This window comes from Melanotaenia boesemani, chromosome 10 (genome assembly GCF_017639745.1).
Source record: "Melanotaenia boesemani isolate fMelBoe1 chromosome 10, fMelBoe1.pri, whole genome shotgun sequence".
NCBI classification, from domain to species: domain Eukaryota; kingdom Metazoa; phylum Chordata; class Actinopteri; order Atheriniformes; family Melanotaeniidae; genus Melanotaenia; species Melanotaenia boesemani.
The window spans coordinates 29,195,407-29,211,277 of record NC_055691.1 but is presented as its reverse complement, the minus strand read 5'-3'; the positions used below and the strand labels follow the sequence as shown (position 1 = coordinate 29,211,277).

General features: G+C 40.8%; 1 protein-coding gene across 11 annotated transcripts in view; it reads right to left on the bottom strand.

Annotated features, from left to right (window-relative positions):
• frmd4a (FERM domain containing 4A) overlaps positions 1-15,871 on the bottom strand; it is a 92,951-nt gene that overhangs the window by 5,266 nt on the left and 71,814 nt on the right. For 6 of the 11 annotated variants that reach the window (XM_041996903.1, XM_041996904.1, XM_041996901.1 and 3 more), the window contains exons 6-22: positions 14,717-14,773; positions 14,063-14,085; positions 12,382-12,465; positions 12,205-12,270; positions 12,053-12,110; positions 11,832-11,918; positions 7,746-7,822; positions 6,765-6,906; positions 6,494-6,635; positions 5,003-5,136; positions 4,773-4,895; positions 3,472-3,703; positions 3,208-3,264; positions 2,837-3,074; positions 2,414-2,572; positions 1,943-2,266; positions 1,197-1,774 (exon numbers count right to left, since the gene is read on the bottom strand). In XM_041996903.1, coding sequence (XP_041852837.1) covers positions 1,197-1,774; positions 1,943-2,266; positions 2,414-2,572; positions 2,837-3,074; positions 3,208-3,264; positions 3,472-3,703; positions 4,773-4,895; positions 5,003-5,136; positions 6,494-6,635; positions 6,765-6,906; positions 7,746-7,822; positions 11,832-11,918; positions 12,053-12,110; positions 12,205-12,270; positions 12,382-12,465; positions 14,063-14,085; positions 14,717-14,773 — 2,581 coding nt within the window. Of the gene's footprint in view, positions 1-1,196; positions 1,775-1,942; positions 2,267-2,413; positions 2,573-2,836; positions 3,075-3,207; positions 3,265-3,471; positions 3,704-4,772; positions 4,896-5,002; positions 5,137-6,493; positions 6,636-6,764; positions 6,907-7,745; positions 7,823-8,036; positions 8,365-11,831; positions 11,919-12,052; positions 12,111-12,204; positions 12,271-12,381; positions 12,466-14,062; positions 14,086-14,716; positions 14,774-15,871 lie in introns of those variants that run through there. The other 5 variants (XM_041996908.1, XM_041996900.1, XM_041996897.1 and 2 more) reach the window with 3 other exon arrangements.

The window sequence follows — 15,871 nt, the reverse complement described above, 5'->3', positions numbered from 1 at the left end:
GCTCATGAATCAGCAGGTTTTGTCTACAACAATTACAAATTCTACATTTTGCTTGACTTTACCTTTAAACTTGCACCAATTTACTCCAAAAATGTGGTTTACAATACGAGGAAAAGTGAGGGTAAGTACTGCCATAAAGAATATAAACCTATTTATAATCTATTGAAATAAAAAGTATAGTTTTATACACAGGACACAAAAAAAGTGATAGTTCTAGAAGGATTATTATTTAAGCAGGAAAACACAAGAGATGCATTTTTTAAATGCTTAACACAGACATAACAAAACTGAGAAGAGAACGTTTTTCAAGTTTTTGCTATACAAAAAAAAATTGTTATTATTTTATTTTTACCATATTGTGACTTTTGCTAAGTTGTAAAATGATAAAGATAATTCTGGTCTTAGATTACACATTTGTCATAACTAACAAATAATAAGCTCGGTTGTGTCTCTCTTAAAACTCGTGATTTTAGGTCAGTCCTGTATTTTTTAATTATTAAATTAACACTAACTATTCTCAAAAGTATCATTACTAGCTATGTGCAGTACATTCACATCTTAACAAAAACTAAATCTAACTCACAAACCTCTCCAGCACGTTTTGTCGGTGCAGTAGGCTCCATTTAAGTCTTGTAATCTAAAGCCTGTAATTTCAAACCACACTGGATTCGTGCTTTTTTGCCCTTATAATGTTGAAATGTATACATTAGAGTATTTCATTATTACCAACTTTCTCCCCAGTGAACAGTAGTTGCCCTGTACAAGTTAATATCTCACCCTTCCTGAGCCCTTTGTGTAAGTCTGCCACTTTAAACATGGTCTTGCATACATTTAAAGGTCAACCTCATAATCCAAGGCTCTGAGTTTGAGCCTTACAAAATCGACCAATCGGTTTCAAAAAGATAAAACTCTAAATGTATTTGCTCTAAATTAGAATCTCAATGCAGTCCTTGTTGGTGCAGTAGGCTGAGTCTCATGATTAGAAGTATATGTAAGTTTATGAAAGTTGGAGCCTCACATGAGCTCCGATTTATTTGCAACTACTTCTCATAGTTTTCTCAAAATTAACAGAAATAATTTGTTGAGTGAACAGGACCAGTGGTTTCCTGATCTATGAAACACATACTCATACGGGTAAAGATGCCTCTTTACCCGTATGAGACTAGATTAAAAGAGAATACATTAGGGAGGCTTACCTGGCGAGCCCTTGGCCAGAGTCCCCACTCTACTCCCTCGACCATGTCCCAGAGTGCCTTGTTGTGAGCTGGTCTCAGAAGATGTCGATCCTGAATGTGAGTGACTCCTTTCCTTCAGGCTCCCTGAAGACCTCTGGTACCAACATCGCAGCTCCTCAGAAACTGCTGCCCTCCCCCCTCCTCCACCACCTTCTCTCCCCAATGATGGAGTCCGTACGATCTGAGAACGTGACGGCGTGAGTCGGCCGCTCCCCTCTCCTCCCTCGTCCCCCCCCCAGGCCTCCTTGTATAGTCCACCAGCTGTGTAGGAGCTGGAGGTCTTGAACTGAGCCTTCACACTGTAGTGGCCCTCCTGGTCACTCTCCAGGCTGCGCACCACCACAGGGTTTGGGCTGCCTTCCACGTATAGTGGGTACTCCTTAATACGGTACTGGGAGGAAGGCTGGCTCTGACTGTGGAGGTAGACTCCGTGGTGTCCCCCTCCTATCCCACCTCCACCTGAACCTCCACCAGAACCATTCTTAGCTGCCAGATTTGGCATTGAGCCAGAGTTAGAAGAACCCAAGTGCCCTGCAGACCTGTAGGAAAAAAACAAAAACAAAAAAATAAAACAAATGACAACACACGTAAATCTCATGGTTTACTTATATATTTAGGACATATCTTCTAATTTACTTTATACATATTTCCAACAAAAGAAAATTAAAGTAGATTTCAAATATATCAAAGCGAGCCCCTGCCCCTACCTGTGCCTTTGCCGTTGCCTCTGCCTTGCTTTGGAGGGTGAGTCCTCTCCCAGAGTTGAATAATTTGGATTGCTGCCAGGGGGCCCACCAGAGGGGTAGTAATGCTCTGAGCTGCTTTGGCTGGTGCAGGATGAACAGTCATCCAGTGGGTCAGAACCATTGGAGCTGCGTCCTGGACCGAGGAAAAAGTCAGGACTGCCCAAGGTGTGGGGATGTGCGTCAGGATCAGACGCCAGCAGTTTGCCCTGAGACTCAAGGCTGGAGCTGCGGTTCCTAAAGTGCTGAGAGAGACTGTGCAGACGTGTGGGACTGATGTCCACTGACCTGCGATATGAGGGATGGCAAAAGGTTCCATTTCCATTTAAAAACTTTACATTTTTATATAAGAACTATAGCAATTAAACTTTATATTAAAATACTCTTTTGATCTACATCATCTGGGTTTTTTTGGTCGTCGATAAACTGACTGACCTGGTGGAATGTACATAGTGTGGAGTCCTGGTTTTCAGGTCCGGAGTCGATGGCATGCTGGACTGGGAGTTCCAGTGAGGCATGCTCCTGATGGGGCTGCTCTGCAGGGAGTTACTACCCCCTGCTTCAGCATTACCAGAACTTGGGAAACGCCTGTGACTAGACAAATTTATGAAAAACCTTATCATTTTATCCTTCTCATACAAACAGATAATGTTCATCCATCAGATACTGTATCTATTGCAAGTCTGCTGGCTGAAATTTTACTCCTTCTGCAATCACTGCTGATCATTTTGGGTAGACTTACATTTTAGATAAACACAAGCTTGAATGTAGGGGCGGCACTGATGAATAAATTACGTTACACTTGTACATTAATATACCATGACTCCGTTTTTAAGATAAAAAAAAACTCCCTCATACCTGGAGTGAGAAGAGCGTTTCTTGACTTTTTCATAGGGCTCATCCAGTGATGATTCACTCCACATTTTGGGTTTGATGGGAGATTTATCATAGTCAGACCGTGTGTAGTGCATGTGTCGCAGGCCATCCAGGGACTGTGGTGGAGGGGGCCGACTGTGAGAGGGTGGTCGTGGAGGGAGGCCCTTATGAGGTGATGCTACTGGCGAGAAAGTCGGGGTACCTGTAACTTGAGGGTCATCTAAAAAAGGAAACAGCAGACAAAGTTAGAGCAACAATAAAATGGATCCCAGTTAATAAAATAATTATCAGAATCCATAAAAGCAAAACTATCAAAGACTTTTTTCGGATAAATATGAATGGTAGAGATTTACCATCATCTAAGACCAGTGCATCGGACAATGAGCTGTCTTCAGAACCAATATTAGCTTCTATAGGAAAGAAAAACAAAACAAGAGGTTACATTCTGTATGAAATGTCTCATGTTTATAAACCGTTACTACAAAAAGCCGTCATGTTTGAGCTTTTCAGTCTTCAAACAGTAGCTGAAAATAATGCTGCTGTCTGTGTTATCAGTAATAGCTCATAAAAACAAAGAGATATGAGTTTTGATTTCCCAGTAGCAAATAAAAGCATACCTTCTATGATAAGAGACGCCCTCTGTGTAGGCTTCTTCCCAGAGCGGACGCGGTACTCATTGATAGAGTTCTCAATTTCCTGGAGCTTCTTCAATGCGTTCAGATAAGAAGTCTTTCTCTGCTTCTTCAGCTTCTTACTATTCACGTGAGGATCACTGGCAAGACGCCGGGCTGCCTCTGTAATCTGGGACTGAATAGCAAACTCCCGCTCCAAACGCTCAAGCTCCTCTTCCTGCCGTGCACACAAACATGGGTGCAAAAAGGCACAAATTCACTGAATCTTAGCAACAGAAATCAACAAAACTGTCCAAAAACAGCAAGCCTTAGTTTGCAGACACAAATTCATTCTAACTCTCCCATGCTACAGATTTGGTTAGACACACAGAGGACTTGCCAGAGAAAACACACTGCGGAAATCATTTATCTGTGCTGCAGCTGTGCATTTTCTCACCAGTGGATATTTTCTATTGAGGCACTCTGTCCCCCAATAATAACATCCCTGCATCAGTCTATCCACTCCCACACTAATGCTCTCCTGAGATTCATGGAGCAGAGCAGGTTGACAAAATCATATATCAAAAAGCAAATGTATGACATAAACAAGTATGTACTGACTGTATGATAAAATGGAATTTAATGCAGTGCTGTGTCGTAATAACATACTTTTGTGAGTTTGATTATAGATGTGGGAATACGTTCATGGTTGTCCTGTGACACTCTAGCATGTAATTAGTTCACTCACATCTGATTTCAATTAAAACCACAGGGACAGAATGATAATATATCCACTTGATACCGGACTACCTAAGTTCTGAGGAATCCCTCTTACTAACAGTGGCTTTGCGCTGCTACCAGAGCAGCCTCTCTTTCTATGTGCAGAGCTTAAGGTGTTCAGTGTAAATTAAGCAACATCTTTCTGCTGACTAGGCGGTTTTGTGATATTGTGTCCCTGGATTCTTTTCAAGGCATACAACCCCGGTGATACACACACATACAGGCGTGTGCACAATCCTACTATCACCACTTCCTGTGGCGAGAACGCTGCCAGACTAAATTTAGAAGCTCTGCTCCTCTGGAAAATCTACCCGTGGCACAAAAAGGCTGCAGGACAAAGAATGAGTAGAACTACTTTCAGGTCCAAAATGTGCCAGGTTGTGGACTGTTTGGTGTTCTCATGTTTCTTTGTTATCTGAAAATTAATTGCTGTATGGGTCAGTTAAACTAACATTACATAGATCAGCGCCACATTTTTAAATGTATTTATTTTAAATAGAGAGGAGATTAAGGAGCTGGGACTATACCTCTCCCTTGGGAAGGATTTTCTGCTCGTCCAGTTTGAAAGCCGTGCCAATCTTCCGCCTGACTGTGGGCGGCTCCTCTCCTGGATCCAGTGGATATTCTTTCGGAAGCTTTCCTGTCAGCTCCTGGAAAACAGGGGTTGGAGGAGTTGCAGGGTGATAAAGTTAAAAAAGGCGAGCCAAAAACTATCTGAATTTTAAATATTTGCCAGTTTTGTTAGTCTTTCTCATACCGCTTCTCTAATGCAGATGCTCTTGAGTTCCTCAAGTCGTTGTCTCAGTGTTTCCTCCAGAGCTTCCTGCCTTGCTCTCAGTGCTGCCAGCATGTCCTTCTTAGCAGTCTGGGAGCTGTCTGATTCCTGAGAGCCTGCAGGGTACAAAAGACACAGCATAAGATCAGGCGTTGTGAGGCAGATTTGAGTAGGGAAGGCAAAATTGTGTATGCACCTGCTAGTCTTGCAGGATGTTTACAAGGAAGTGAATGGAACATTTCGATAAGGAAACAAGAGTTACAGTGATGTGTTTGTGCAAGCATGTAAGTGTTTAGAGGAAAGGGCAGTTTAGGACAAAGTATGTGACGCACATTTCCAAGGCTTTGAGATGGTGCCAGTCTTGTTTGCAACACATACACACCCCCCCACGTACACACACTGTTTCTCTTTGTTGCTCTCTCATTGACCTAATGTGGTTTACTGTGTGGCTGGACTTTCAAACAATACAAAAGTAACCGCTGCTGAGAATATTTTGTCAGAAAAAAAACAAACAAAAACCATACTCTATTGTTACAATCTACACCATATTAAAGTTCAGAGCTTCAACTGCCTGGCATGCATGCCATCTTTAGAAGTAATTAACAAACTGACAATAGAGTCAGATTCCTGCAATACCTCATTTCAAGGCTTGGAGAAAAGAAAGACCAAAACATGTGACAGTTCCTTAGACAAGTATATGCTGTAGGCACAGACGGATAAGATCAATACACACTGATAGCAAAAAATCTAGAAAGTATCAGATAAGGGAATATAGAAAGAAGAAACTAATCAAGATGAACAATGAAAAGACAAAGGTGCATGCAGAACCGTAATATTGAAACAGAACTGAGATTTTTTTAACGTTATGAGCTGCAGCTGATTCAGAAAGTTATAAAACACAAACAAAAGTACCTGCCTCTTAATCGTAAATGATGTTGGCTTCTAAAGCACGTCACTTTACAACAGTATAAAGTAGCAGTAGTCACAGACGAAATTACTATCTGGGCCTAAAAGGGCATTTTCCTCTCAACTCTAATTTTGTTTATGTACAAATCTTCCTGTCACATTCATTATTTGTTTAACACAGATAAGCATTGTTTTAAAGGCCAAGGCAAAGAAGCACAGAATTACTGCCCCTTTTGTTGCCTCACACACTAAATTTAGAGAAGGAAGGGGGCCTCTGGACGATGAGTCTGTGTGACATGGATGGTGGGAGTGGTGTTCCATACATACTGAAAGACACTGGGTGGAGTGTGTGTACAGTATGTGCGTAAGAACATTCAACTGAGAATGAGTAGGTCCTTTCCAGTGGCAGCTGTTTCTGTCTCTCTGGTTGTCAACAAGACATCTCCAACACATGCAAAAACACTTGTGTATCAGTCTTTCTTTTATGTTTGTCAGAGTCTTTCCCCATTTGTTTTCTGTGATGAATGTGTGTTTGCATGCACGGGCACACACACTGGCCAGACTGACCTGAGGAGAGCAGACTGCCACTGCTGCCACTGATAATCTTGCCCTTGCTGCCCATGTTGGCCAGTTTGGAGGTCTTTAAAGTTCCTGTTTCCGTTAGGTCTATGGCAATCTCACTCAAACTTCGGGCTGCATGGATCTTCGACTGCACAGATGAAAAAGGAGAGAGTTTGTCAAACATTTGATTTTGTTTCAGGTATCACTTGTCCATTTCTGACCCTATCTGTTATCTGTTGTGCTTTGGATTAACACCTTATGTGAAAGAAAGACTGACCTTGCTCTGCTTGCGATCCAGGTAGAACTGGTGTTGGCTGATAGCCATGGCCCAGATGGACTTGATGAGGGCAGGACAGGCGTACCAGGTATGCACAGCAATGCCACTGTGACCAAACGTCCTTCTTGTTACCGACGCCCTACAGTAAGAGCGGACACAAAGCCTCCTTATATACACTGAATGAAAAAGAGCATCTGCAGCAATGAAAACACTCTTCCTCAGCTACTCCAGTTACTACTGCTACTACCAAGATGGGCAAATAATGATGATAGAGATGCTTTTTTTTAAAGCCACACACGATGCTCCCCATTGTTTACTCATCCTTTTTTAAACACACATCTATAGTGAAGCAGCAGACCAACTCGCTCTAATGACAGCTTCCTTTAAAGAAAACACCACTGCTCCCTGTTTCACCCTGCCTGTCTCCTTTTCTCCCATTCCCTCCCTCTCTCTGTCTGTAGAATAACACTCCATATATATAGCCATGTTAAATAAACACAAGAGAGGTCACTTCCTCAGTGAAACAGCTATCACACAGTCATCCTTCTGTGGTAATCTATCAAGGGTTTACCCTGTGTATTTGTGTGCACAGATGTGATCATAAGCACATGTGATGGTTAATACTCAGACAATCAATCTGTGTGAGACTCCATCAGGACATCCCCAATGTCCCGCACGGTTGCCAAGACAAATTCTGAAACCATGATCGAATCAGACTGCAATCTTCCTTTTCCTGCACTACACAGAATGTACTTTAAATCTTATTATATTTCCATTTGCCATAGTGGTAATTTACAGTAAAAGCAACTGGATGGTGTCCATAACTGTCCCACCTTAGCTGAAGTTACACTACATGAGACCTGTGATCAATGAGAACTGGTACGAGACAACAATCCTCTAATGTGTGACATGACATGTAATCTGTTAGGATAATCTTTTGTTTTAACACAGAAAAATAAACAATTTGTGAAGTAAATTTACCTCCTGGGGTCATGAACTTCCACTGAAAACTTCTTTTCTCTGAAGTAGAGGTTCTCCAGCTGACGCCATTGGAACACCTGAAGTTCAGGAGAAACAGAATCTTTATGATAGTTCTAAAAATATATATTTACTTCACATGAAGTCCACACAGCCTCCCGCCTCATCTCTTCTCTGAATGCTGAAATTTCTTTTTGCAAGAAAATGCAAAAAAATAAAAAAAAAAAGGAAAAAAAGGAGGAGCAAGGAAAAAAAAAAAGACAAATGAAAAGGAGTTGTTAAGAACAGAGAGACCTAATCTGGAGGTCTATGATCAGGTCCAGACCAGGCGGTCTTTCCACAATGGATCCCAGCAGTGGATGATCTCACTTTGGAGAAAGACAGTGTGAGCGGAAGATGGCTTTCTTTCCTCTGCGTGACTTTTCTTTCTTTCTTTTTTATTTGTACTCTGTCCCGTTCATGGACCATCAGCTCCTCTTTAAAAGAAGCCAAAGCCAGCTGGGCGAGAAAGTTTCCCTCAAGACGTACTCCACAGCATGTGTGTATGTTCAGTCCTCCCAGGCGCAAGGGAAAAGAAAGTTATGAGGTGGTGGGTGTTCACCATCTGGAGGCATGAGTATGTGTTGCTGGAAAGTGTGTAAAGTTGAGTTTCCTCCTCTCCTGGAGCTTTGCTGGGAGGGATAAGAGGAGAGGGGGCGTTCATGCCTCCCCTCCTCATGACCCCTCCTCCCTCCCTCGGGGACTGCACATTCTGCTCTAGGCTGCATTTGGGAGGTGTGTATTTGAGTGTGTGTAACGAGGGGTCAGGCAGAAGGGTGTTGGCGTGTGTGTGTGTGTGTGTGGTGCGGTAAAAGAGGGAGTGAAGGTTTCTGTGGTCTTGGCGATTGAAGTGCCCTTGCTTTGTTAGTCAAACCTCTCCGTGCACACACAGACATCTGCAAAGTCTGAATCTGGTTCTTGTTAGCGAGAAAGTAAAATGTGGCCTATTTCAGAGCACACCATGACCTGCATCTATCAGCTGGACACGCACATTCAACAGAAGTCAAGTAGCAAAGAAGTAAAAACAAAACCAAAAAAAAGCAAGAGGGAGAAAAGAGGAACATTTGGTAAAGAAAGGAACAGACAGAAGGATGAGAGGGAGAAAGAGGAAGAGAAATATAACAAAACGACAACATATAAACACAATATAATGTCAATATTTTGATGACTATATACATGTTCAAGCATGAGGGAAGAAAGCAATCTGCTTTATCAGACTCGTGCTGTACCGTGCAATTTCAATGGACTGTGAATTGCTAATGTAGCGTGGTGCTAAATATAGCAGGCAAGGCAGACACCAGTAGACTGTTTGTGTGTGTTGGTTACTTAAAGACCAGAGTTGTGTAGATAAGATAGGTGTTTGTAACTGTGATCTGGCAAAAGGCCACTAAAGCTGTCCTCACCATCAACTGGACAGAGTTGCTGCATTTTGGCTGTTAGCTTTGATGTTTCAGGACAAGTTGTACATGTACACACAGTATTTGAAAATATTTGGAGAATGATGCTGGCAGAGACACTACTTGGATACAGTTATGTCATCCTATAATTTATAAATCAGGGATTTTTGTTGGAATTCTGAAGGATATTGTATTATTTAAGCTTCACAGTTGTTATGAAAGATTATTAATAGTTGGAGAATCTGATTAAAACACACACACACACGCACACACACACACACACACACAAAATCCCCCCAAAACACTAACAGCTTTCTCTTCTAAGGTATTCAGTAAAAGCCGGTGGGTGGTTCTCTTATTAAAGTTGCACATCTATGTGTGCACAAACTATAGATCCGCTTCCTTTTGACGATAGAATGCTCATACACAATGGCCCAAACACACACAAGCAGAGGAAGTGACTGGTCATTACTCATCACCAAATAGTGTGGTCATGTGGACAGAACCATGTCTGTCTTATAATAATGTCCATGCAGGCAAACTCACACGCATCACAGAATAAAAGGTCAAATCTGATGGCGTGTAAAAGCCTTTCTTTGCTTTTGTGTACTCCCTCGAGATAACTTGAAGAATAGAAAGTTTAAATAGCTTGGGTCAGTACAACTATGGTGCAGCTAGGTATTATTCTTTTCTAGACCTGGACCTGAGGGTTTTTAAGACTATTGTTTCGTCTATGGGTGGGGTTTTAGTGTACAAAAGTTTATCTATCAACAGTTGTCATGGAGATGCACACACAGGAATGGCTGTATGTGGTTACGTTCTCCTTTATTTGTATCAGTATGCGTAAAAATGCATTCAAGATAAAGTTAATTTATAACTGTTTTCCATGTTTGACAGGACACTTCTTATGACTTTACCACAATGCTCATAGGTTTGCCTTAATCAGTGAGTAAGGAAGTCAGTCCACATGCAATCTCTATAATCTCTGCTTTAACGAGTCACAAGACACTAATGAAGCATTAGAACAGTGTGTGGTTCTGTAGTAAATCTCACTGTGTGTTTTCTATAGATGTGTCTGCATGTGGTCTGTGTTAAACAGAGGGGGGCGTATTTTAGAATCCCTGAATAAATGTGGTAGGTGATCCTCATTTAAGAAGACCGCCTAATTAATAACACGCTGCAGCACTTGCAACTATTATACAAGATAATGTGAATGAGTCCTTCACTGATTAATCTAAAAAGCTTTGCTAAAAGTATAAACTATTTTTACATTGTGACTAAAGATGTCTGGCCCAGTATGTCTCATAATTAGTGTTCTGCCTTCACCTCTCTGACTCACAGTAAAGAAAAAGTTTAGGATTGAGGATTACACTCTGAGTCAGTGGTTACTGGCACGGAACTGGCTGACTACTAATCAAATCTGGACTTCCACCAGTTAAAATAGTGATGAAACTCTGCTCTAACACAAGATCTGAACATATTCCTCAGGTCTGGAAAAAGAAAAACATTCTCCACCTTTCCTTTCTCTGATTAGTGAACAAACCTTTACTGCACTGAATTTTAGCTGAACTTGTGATGCTGATTAACTGCGATAAACTTATTTTGGTCAAACTTCTTGAGAATACCATCTGACCTGCACCATAAAGAGGCCCAGTCTCTCTTGTTCTCTGCCTCTGTACTGGTGTTCGGGTGAGGGAAGAGAGGAAAAGGGGGGGGGAGAGGCAGAGCAAGAATTTACACTAACTGTTGCTATGGCAGCTGAACGCTTGATAAATCACTTATATGGGAACACAATTAACTCTTTCAACACTCAATCTTTTTTAAAATAACCTTCCTTTTCTTCTGGGAGTAAACACATTTTCAATATAAGCTTTATAGTTACCAGAATCTTTTTTTTTTTTCTAACACCTAAGCGGTCACAAGATTTTGGGTTCTTTAATGAGACAGGAACAGGGCTTGGTGGCGAGACAGTCCCTTAGCGTGGAATGCACAAATCGAGATGCACACACATGCAAAGCACAACATTGGTGGCAAACAGGAAAACATTTGGCAGACAGGAAGAATGGCAGGATAGCGAGTTCAGTGTTCAGTCAAGTTCCCACATGTGTGTGTTAGCATCCACGGTGTGCAACTGTGCTTATGAGCAACACAGTCAATTTAGGCATGAGTGAGTAAAATGGTGGTCCGTCAGTATGCTGTGATGCTGTTAATGCAATTAACACCCTGTGACACAAGGCTTAATGCCAGAGATCGAGGCCTCAAACAAGACTTGGAGTCAGAGGGGAAACAAGAAGACTGTGTCACAAGAAACAAATACATTTAGGACAGGATGTAACATTCTAAGTCTGAAAGTCTCTACTCAGTAAAACATTGTTAGTACTTTTCACAAACACAATATTCTGACGTGAATGGAAAAATAGACAAAAAGAAGACAAAAAAAAGAGAAAAAGTCCACTGCAACATCTATATCAAGAACACAATTTTCTCTGGGAAAAAGGAATCAACTGGGATAAAGTGAGTGAGTGAATAATAATTATACATTTAAAAGAAGAAAAATAGCAAGAAATTAATTTTTAAATTACACAAAAGGGAACTAAGAGCTGTGCAGGGGAAAGTTTTATTTGTGTAGATATCAGAAGGGGAAACATCTCACCTTCCTGGGTTTGACTTTGTCCTGGTAATCATACTGAAAAATCCCTTTATAGCTCAAACCCAACCACCATGGGATCCCCTGCTTGTCCTGAAAGCACAAAAATACAATTTTCAATCACTTGTTAACATTTTTACATATCTGCTTACCAGTTCCAAAGTGAGCACAAAAGTGTGTGGCGCATGTGTGAGAAAAAAGTAGAAGACGGAGTAGTAAAACTGTACCTTTACGGCATAGTAATGCACTCCATATGTAGGAAGAGACTCTACAATGCTCATATAACTGTGAGGAGCAGAAATACACACATGTAAGAGTTGTAAGGGAGAGTCTTCCAAACACTACACAAATATAACCAGAGACACGTATATACACTTACTTTACAATGGCCTGTCCTCTGGACTGCCCACTGAGTTTCTTGTAATGCTCTATGACCCGGTCTTCACTGTGAAAAGAGTGCAATAAGAAAAAGAAATTAACAATATTAAGGAGATCGACAACATGTGGGTCTGCACAAAGTTTAAATGGTTGTATGAGCAATTGTACAGTCTCCTACCAGTAGGCCAGAGATGGGTGCTCCTTTAAGGCCTGGGTGGGAAGAGCAGGCAACTTTTTCAGGTCCAATCTGGTTGCATCATTACTGGTAAAGAAAAATAAACAAAACTGGTCAATGATCAGCAAAAAAGCTGCACAGAGTTATCAGTTACAGCTTAACATTTTATTTTAAATAAGGGTAAAGGTAATATTATCAGCTGACAAAGAGGAATAAATGCTGCACGCTTAGATGCTCTCTATTTTAAGGTCTGGGTGCAATTTATTTCTGAACAGCTGCACAGACACTGACAGCTGGAAAGAGAAGAAAAAGAGGGATAGAAACAGACACCAAATCAAAAGAGAAATAAAGATAAAAGGAGATAAAGAAACACGGATGGAGCTGGAAAAGATTAAGACCGAGCTTGAGTAAATGAGACATGGAGCCATGCAGAGAGCTAACGGGGCTTGGCCCGGGATTCGGTTTTCAGACCTCCCGAGGAAGGAGTTCTTAATACCACACTTTAATCCCCTAGCCTCTCTCTAGCCATGACCAAGGCCCTAGAAGATTGGGGAAAGCCCTGGGAACATGGCAACCTATGAGCTAAGCCCTGGAAGAGATCCCATCCACACTGCCCGACTGTTCTTCGATCTGTGAAAACAGCTGTGTGTCTGGTTTGGTAAATATCCACCCATGTAGCTATTCATCAACTTTTGTATTATACAAGAAGAAATTCTGAAAAATCACACAATCTGTACACAAAGACATGCTTATGTGTAACTGAATCACAAAGTCTGAGACTTATTCCTCAACAGTGAACTGAACAGAAAAACAGAATCCATTTGGGTTTTTTCTCCTTCAAACAAAATGCAATTATAAAGCAAATCAGTTTCCAATTCTCCGTTTAGTAAAACAACCATCAATGATTCAGTAATGTGTACATTAACAGAAGCAGCAATGGCATAAAAAGTTCAAACGAAAACATGTAGAAGATGCAAAACTGTACAGCTATGCAGAGGACAGTCTGTGGACTTAAAGAGAAAGGGGATATGTGTGTGATCTGTATGTGTGTGGAAAGGAAGGGTTAAGGAAATGGGGAGGAAGATGAAAGAGGTATCTCCAGACAGTGTCACATTCCAGCCCTCCACAGAATGTTGTATTTATTTACTCCTTTCAGCAGCGGAAATGAGGTCAGATGTGATGGCTACTGTAGTGTGTTATCCATGCCACAACAAAGGGATAAGGGATGATATACATTTAGGCCAATAAGACAAGCCACTTGAGGTGAGCAGCTCATGTGAAAAACATGCATGACTGGAAAACTTCAGAGCCATTTTTGGACTGTAGTTACACTTTTTTGGCATTCAAAAACACATAATCCATTTTATTGTGATGAATGGCAGCACAGGCTGAAATGCAAAGCAGAACATCTTGGATAGAAGTAGTTACAAATGTGAATGAAGCTCATAATTCTCAGTGACGCATCTCAGTGGTGACCTCTAATATCATCTTTCTTCTTTCTGAATCAACATACTTTAAAGTTGGACACGCTTATCCTTTTTAATGAATGGGTAGGTGTGTCTGAGTTGTAGTTCTGTGAATCAACTCAGCTAGTTGCCCTAATTTTCAGAATACCCTTTCCCTTTCATCAATTAAAAGAACAGACAGAATATTTTAAACATGTAAATGATATAGAATGATTTACCTCGTAAAGTCACCCTTGGCCTCCTGCAGAATAAACAATAAAAAGATAAAAGGAGTGAGAAGAATTCAGACAGTTTACATAATGTAAAGTGATGTTAGAACTGAACAGTGAACATGGTGAAACCTTTGAAGGCCTGTAAAACAGATACCTGATACTGTACATCTCCACCTGCACACACACACACACACAAACCATTCAGCCAAGTCTATGTGTAACATGACCTTGCAGAATCACAGTTAATGGACTGACCTACTCTGGGAAAGAGGCAGGACAAAGAAGGGCTGGGATTATGGACTTTCCATTATGTTCTGCATTCAGTTATCACTTATGGGGAAAAATCTTGTCTAAAAATTTTGCTGCAAGGAAAGTAAATTAGGGATTTTAGGATTCAAAGCCTCCTAGCGCCATGGCAGATTAACGACAGATTGGTGATTGCAATAGATAATGTGAGTTAAATTTGCTGACAATTATGGCTGCAGATGATTATGTGAGTTTAATCGTCAGCAATTTGGATCAAAGACTGGTGGAGATAGTTCAGTTTCAGGAGAGCTGTTTCAGGCCCAGCAGAAGTTATTCCAGTGAAAGTAGCACAGTTGCGGCATCCACACTCACATGTACACTATCACATGCACAAACAAGCACTCTTTATCTTACTTGTAGGATGTAGGAGGCCAATTCAAAGACAACTTCACTGTCTACTTCAATAAGCTCCTGCAAAAAAAGAACAGAAAATAATAGGAGCCATGAATGATGTGTTTTTTTTTTCCTTTGCTTGTTTGTTTTTTTTTTTTTTTTTACCACTGGTGAGTAAATAAATAAATCACAGACACCCTTGATATGGGGAGAAAAAGCTGGCATGCAATTCATCATCATTTATTCCATCATTAAAGATAGTCCGTCCTACCCTACAACCAACATTTTCCCCTCTTCTCTAATTTCATGTGTTCTCAGAGATCAGAGGCAAAGTGAAGGGGGTTGGGAGTAAGGGTTTAGGGGCTGAGGGTGAACATGGTTGCTCTGGTTACTGCTACTTGCTACACTTTTTTTTATGCAAATTGTTTTTCTTTAACATATTATTGTTTTTCCCAATCTAGTTATGGGTATGCAATGAAAAGGTACATAACCAGATAATATGGAGGCAGAAAAATGAGGCAGAGAGATACAAAAGAAGTGTAAGCATGGATGATTTAACATGTCTGTGTGGCTGCTTTGTGTATTTACCAACAATGTGAGCATACACACAGATGCATTCTATGTGTTCAATACTGGACATAGGCTTAAGGGTTAGTGGGCTGTGAGTAGTGGGTCAGGAATGCCAGGAATGTTCCCTTTACAATCCACTTCTTAATTGGCTGGAAGATCAGACAGTCCCGATGAAATGTTAGACCAAGTAAACCCATTCTGGATGTACCACCCAACATGACTACAAATCACCACACACTGAGTTTTTGTTTCTTTGGACATTCATAGTACAGCAAAATGCTTCTAAAATGTGAACACTGACGGGAAAAAGTGAGTTTCTATCATGATTTACTTCATACAAACAACATGTTAAATCAGAAAATGTTAAAGTTTCTTCTTTTGACTATTTTCTTTGCCTCTTTTCTTGAGTGAGGTCATTATGGTCATCTACTGCTGGAACAAGAAGGGTTAACACTTGTTCAGCCAAGCTGCCATGTGATTAATGAGGAGATAGAGATTGGATACGCTCTTCAAGACTTTTTAACAGATTTATAAGTAGGAGGGAGCTAGTTACTTTCTGCTTCTATTTTGTAACAATACAGCAAATTTGAGGGTATAATGTAGGTT